This window comes from Pelecanus crispus, chromosome 4 (genome assembly GCF_030463565.1).
Source record: "Pelecanus crispus isolate bPelCri1 chromosome 4, bPelCri1.pri, whole genome shotgun sequence".
Classification (NCBI taxonomy): domain Eukaryota; kingdom Metazoa; phylum Chordata; class Aves; order Pelecaniformes; family Pelecanidae; genus Pelecanus; species Pelecanus crispus.
In genome coordinates, this window is record NC_134646.1 from 71187982 (window position 1) to 71193862 (window position 5881).

The 5881-nt window shown below is 65.6% G+C and overlaps 1 protein-coding gene across 1 annotated transcript; it reads left to right on the forward strand.

Annotated features, from left to right (window-relative positions):
• Positions 1-3181: 3181 nt before the first annotated feature.
• Positions 3182-4496, forward strand: NKX3-2 (NK3 homeobox 2). The gene is made up of 2 exons (XM_075709707.1): positions 3182-3572; positions 4021-4496. Exons 1-2 carry the CDS (start codon positions 3182-3184, stop codon positions 4494-4496), a joined length of 867 nt encoding a protein of 288 aa, XP_075565822.1.
• The last annotated feature ends 1385 nt before the right edge of the window (positions 4497-5881 follow it).

Below are 5881 nucleotides of genomic sequence, written 5' to 3' on the forward strand. Positions count from 1 at the left end.
GCCTTGCCCGGGCCCGCCCCGCCGCCCGGTGTCACCGCGGCCCCGCCGGGCAGTGCGGCCGGGACGCCTCTAGGTGGGGCAGCCCGGCTGCCCGCCGCGGAGCGGGAGGGCGAGGGGCGGCGAGCCGGGCTCCTCCGCGGGGCGGCGGGGGGAGCCGGGGGTCGCCGGTGGGCGCAGGGAGAGGCGGCTGTGGGGCGCGGCGGGGCCTGGGGTTCCCCCCACCGCCCTACAACGGCGGGGTCCAACGCAACGGATGGGGTTTGGCCGCTTCCAAACCGCGGGGCATGGGGGGCTGCGAGCCCTCATCCGGGGTGGCGGCACGGTGGAAATCGTGCCCCCGCCGACACCCCCGTTTCAGGCGCTGCCCTGCCCCTCTGCTGCCCGGCCCGCCGCCTCCTCCCGCGCCCCCCGAGCCCCTTCCTGCCAGGGGGGTGTGCGCCCGGTTTCTCCCCCACTGGCTGGGAGCGGGCCCTCTCTCCCCGCCACCCCTCGCTCCTTCCCGGCCTGCCGCTGCCCGTCTCCCCCGGCGGGGCCGGAGGGCGGGCGCGGCGGGACCACCCAGCTGGCCCCCGGCCGCCGCAGCCCCGGCACCGACGGCCCTGCCCGGCCTCCCTCCGCCGCTCCCCTGCGCCTTACCCCCGCTGCTGCTGCCTCTCCTCCCCGGGCATTTCCTCCCCCAAACAGCAGTTTTCTGCTCGGGAGGAGGGCGCACACATCGCCCCGGGAGGCGGGAGAGGGGGACAGAACAAAAAAAAAAAAAAAAAAAAAAAAGAAAAAAAGGAAAGGAGGTGGCAGGGAGGGAGCTGGGTAAATTAGCAAAGAATTACAGCCATTGTAAACTAACCGCAGGTATTTCCAAGAGCTTGGACGCGAAACCTTGTAAATCAGGGAGTTAGCGGGCTGGAAGCCGCCTGTGCGGCAGCTCGGAGGGCGGCTGCACCGGGGAGAGCGCCTCTGCCCCCCGCCGCGCCCCCGGCCCAAAGCGGCCGCCTGCCCTGCCTCCTGCTCGGCCGTCTGCCGCACCTGAGCAGAGCCCGAAAGAAGAAGCGCACGCCGGAAAGCTGCCCCGGCCAGTCCTGCCCGGAGCAACCCGTCTCCGCCGTGCCCAGAGCCCCTCTCCGGCCGTCAACCCAAACCACGGCTCCAGCGACCCGCACCTCCAGCCTTTCCCCTTGGAAGCGCGGAGCCCTCCCTCTCTCCCCGCGTTGCCGTCCACGCATCTCCTCTGAGACCCCAAATTTCAACTCTCGGCTGTTTAGCACCCCTTAAAATGTCCGCATAGGGCACCCTTCCTACACATCGCCTCGTAAGTGGATCTCTCGCAGCTTTCCCAGATGCCTCTTATTTCCCTCCAGCTCTTAAAAAAAAAAAAAAAAAAAAAAAATCCCCTTTGGATATTTCCTGAGTGTATCGTGGCACCGAAGTCTTGGGTGGTAGAAGCGATGGCTTTCCCGGGAAACACCTGGGTGGGAAAAAGGGATAATGAGTGAGTCCAAGCAAGGTTGTTAAAATGGGCTGAATTCGTCCAGAAGGATAAAGCCTGTTCTCGTTCAGTCACGCAAAGGTGCTCTCCGGCTTCGTGCTGCCTACGCAAGCGGGATTATTTATTTTATTAATTTATTTTGCGGGTAAGAATGTGGACTGAAAACATTTAATTCGTGCCAGAATCGTTGATAATCAATTATCGTGGCTTCGTGGTCTACTGCAAACAGGCTCTCGTCTCTGCGGGATCAAGTAGGGAAATGCTGGAGGTGGACGCACGCCCGTGGAGAAGCAGGGTAGCACCCTGCGAATTCGGCTCACGAAGCAAAGCCGAGTTTGGGGCTATCATTTTGATATGCCCTAGCTCGCTACATTGCGGCGTCTCCCCGGCACCAAAAAAAATCGCGGTCGTGAAGCGCTGGCTTTTCATTTCTCGTGTACCTGCTCGATGCCCTCGCCGGGATTTTTCTGTCAGCTGTGAGAATGCCAATAATGTCTGAAATAAAGACCAGCGTGATGCTTGGGGGCACACTGGTGTTTTGGCAACGAGTCGCATTTATACAATTCACGTGCGTGCAATAGTTTCCGAAAGCTTCTTGTTTCGGGCCGTTTTCTTTCCGGGAAAGCATCGTTTCAGGGAAAGCATCGTTTCAGGGAAAGCAGTCTTCATTCCGCGAGAAGCTGCCCTCCTAAAACGGTCTTTAAAAGCCCCGTGGGGCGAAGACCGACCCTAATACAAAAGCGGCCACGCTTTTGAACAAACGAGCCGGTGAAAAGCCCGTTTCGGCGCACGGGTCGAGGCTCTTTCGCACTTGCCCAGGGCGAGCGGCCGGGCTTTGGGCGCTTCCCCCGCAGCGCGCACGGCCCCGGCCCCGGCCCCGGCCCCGGCGCGGCGCGGCGGCCCCCGGCGGCCCCCGCAATCAGCGCTTTCCCGAGGCTCTTCCCCGAGCAGATGCGCGCCGGCCTGCGGCCTTGTTCCCGTTCCCCCGCGACGTTCCCCGCCGTGACCGGACCCTTCCCCGCCGCCGGGCTGGCAGCGCTCACGGCCCGGCTCGGCCGCGGCGCGGCGAAGGGGGGAAACACCCTGAAACTCCTATCCCTCCCTCCCCGGGTGCGCGCCGCCGCTCTCCGCCGAGGAGAGGCACCCTCCCTCCGAGGGTCGCCCCCGCCACGGGCGGCACCGGCCGGCAGCGCGGCGCCCGGCGGTGGGGGGGGGGGGGGGGGGGGGGGAGCGGGAGCCCCGCGGGCCGCAAGGGGTTAAGGCGCGGCGCGCCCCGCCGCGCGCCCCGCGGAGCCGCATCGCCCCGCGGCGGGGAGCCAATCGGCGGGCGGGCTGCGCGGCGGCTGCCCAATGGGAAGGCGCGGGGCCGGCGCTGTCAGGCGGCGGTGAGGGATGGCGGCGCCGCCGGCAGAAAAAGCGGAGGGCGGGCGCGGGGCGGGACAGAGCGGGGCGGAGGCAGCGCCCGCGCCGCCAGGGACCCGCGGCGGCGCCCGGCGGAGCGCGGCGCGGCGGCCCCGGCCCCGGCCCTATGGGCGGGCGGGCCGGCAGCGGCGCAGAGAGGCTGCCCCCGCTGGCGCCCGCCCTCCCGGCGGCAGAGAAGGGCCCGGCACCGGCGCGGCCGCGGCCGGCGATGCGGTCGCCCAGCTGAAGGCGCGGCGCGGTCCGCTGCTCGCCCGCGGGGCCGCCCGCCGCCGGGCCATGGCCGTGCGCGGCGGCAACGCCCTGACGCCTTTCTCCATCCAGGCCATCCTCAACAAGAAGGAGGAGCGCGCCCGCCACGCGGCGGGGCGGCCGCCGCCCCCGGGAGCGGCCGGCGGCTGGCGGCTGTGCGGCGCCGCCGAGGGCCCGCCGCTCCCCGCGCCCGCCGCCCGCGGCCGAGCCCCGCGGACGCCGGCGGGCTGGGACTCGGACTCGGCGCTCAGCGAGGAGCCCGAGGGCGAGCGGCGCTCCGAGGAGGAGGGCGCCGGGGGCAGCGCCCGCCCCGCCGAAGCCGCGGGCGGGGGGCGGCCGGAGGAGGCGCGGCCCCCGGAGGCGGCGGAGCGGGACGCCGCCGGCCTCAGTGACAGCGAGATGTCGGCCGCCGTCTCAGGTAGGGGCGGCCCCGCCGGCGGCCTCTCCGCGGCCGCGCGGGGCGGGCGGGAGGGTCCCGGGGCGGCGGGGGGGGGGGGGGGTGCACCGCGGAGAGCGGGAGGCGATCGGGGCTTTCCGCCGGCCCCGCGGGGTTGTGCGGCGGGCCCGGGCTGTGCCGGGGGCAAAAGCCCCCGAAACGCCCCCCGCGGGGCGAGGGAGGGCGGAGCGGCGGCAGCCCGGGAGGGCGCCCGGAGGAGAGCGAGAAACCCCGGCTGCCCTCGGCGGCCGTCCCGGCGGACAGCGGCTCGGCGGGGCCTCCCCGCTCCCCGCCGCCGCAGGCTGCCCGCAAGCAGCGCTCCCGGCCGCCTGCGCGGGTGCGGGCCCCCGGAGCAGCGGGGCGCGGGGGGGGGGGGGGTGCGTCCCGGTGCCTGCCTGCCCTGACCGCCGTGCTCTCGCCCTGCCCGCAGATCGCAGCCCGCCGGAGGAGGAGGACGGAGCGGGCAAGTGCGGGAAGCTGCTGCCGGGGGAGGAGGAGGCGGCGGCGCCGAAGCCGCGGAAGAAGCGCTCCCGCGCAGCCTTTTCCCACGCACAGGTCTTCGAGCTGGAGCGGCGCTTCAACCACCAGCGCTACCTCTCGGGGCCCGAGCGGGCCGACCTGGCCGCCTCGCTGAAGCTCACCGAGACGCAGGTGAAGATCTGGTTCCAGAACCGGCGCTACAAGACGAAGCGGCGGCAGATGGCCGCCGACCTGCTGGCCGCCGCCCCCGCCGCCAAGAAGGTGGCCGTCAAGGTGCTGGTGCGCGACGACCAGAGACAGTACCACCCCGGCGAGGTGCTGCGGCCGCCCTCGCTGCTCTCCCTCCAGCCCTCCTACTACTACCCCTACTACTGCCTGCCCGGGTGGGCTCTGTCCACCTGCGCCGCAGCCGCCGGCACCCAGTGAGGGGCACGCGTACATCCCGCCCCCCCGGCCCCCCCCGCCACACACGCTGGCAGCCAGGAACCCCATCTCCCCTCTGCCACCCCCACCATCCGTCCGTCCGTCCAGCCAGCTTCTCAGATCCAGAGCCCCAGCTGCAGCTCTCGGTGCCTCGGACAGTATTTATTATTATTATTTTATTGTTATTTTTATTATTAATATTATTTGGATGGTTCCTCACCCTCTCCTCTTCCAACGTAGGACTTCTCGGCCACCCCCGCCCCGACCCTCGCCCCATCCCCACCCCGCCAGCCGAGGACTCTCGCGATTCGGCACGACTAGTTCATGGTATCCATGTTGTCAGTGTATTTGGTGTAGACTTTTTGTTTGTTTGTTTGTTTTATTTTGCTTCGGATTGGTAGAGACTCGATCTTGTGTGGGAGAGAGAAAGAGAGAGAAAAAAAGGAGAGGAGAAAAAAAGAAAAAAAACCAACCCGCAAAACCAAAACGCAGCTCAAAAGAGGAGATCAAGGACTCCCTCGGTGGATTGTAAGGAGGATTATTTTTGACGTCTGTTTGAGTCCTTGGTCTTCTGAGTCGTTGCAAACTGAGTGTGCCTTGTATGGTGCTGAATGTAAGGAAGCCTCTTTCAGATCCCCCCTGCTCTTGTTGCCCATGTTATTCCTGTACTCCATGATCCCTGGCAAAGGATAAATATGTCACAAAAGGGTGAGACTTATATCGAAACTCCAGACTTCTTCTTTTCCTTTTTTCCTGAGATCTTTCCGTGTTCGGGGAGGGAGGAGTTACGGATTTTTCGCACTTTCCAGTTGTATTAAAGTTGTTGTTATTATTATTTTTATATTCAATGTGAATATTTCTAGTCAGGCTTTTTAAGAAATCGATGTAACGGGAAATTTTAATACCGCGAGTGCCTTTTAACAGTTCTTCTGCAGACCTCTCCTTCAGGGGCGGGGATTTCTGATCTGCTCAGCAATGTAATTACAGTCTCTTTCTTTCAAGGTAACTCATTGCTTTTATTTCCCCCACCCTTCTTTTTTTTTTTTTCCTTCCCCCTCCCTTTCTCTTTTAATGGCACTGTGCACTCAACTAGATTATTTACGTCAAATGAATTGTGAATGTTTGTAAGCTACCCGCTGTACTTTTTTTTTTTTTTTTTAATTTATAAACTTTAGTCTAACACTTAGCTCTGCCGCTTGTGTCGTTTCTGAGAGCGGACACGGATTTCCCCAGCGACTTTTTCCCCCCAGCAGACTTCAGGCTGTAGTTCAGACCCCGTCCCTCCTTTCCCCACTCTCACGGAGCTGGCAGCTCGGCGGTGGGGATGGCGGGAGCTGGCGGAGATCTCCCGCTCCGGCCGCCCGGGCCGCTCCGCCGGTGCCTGTGCT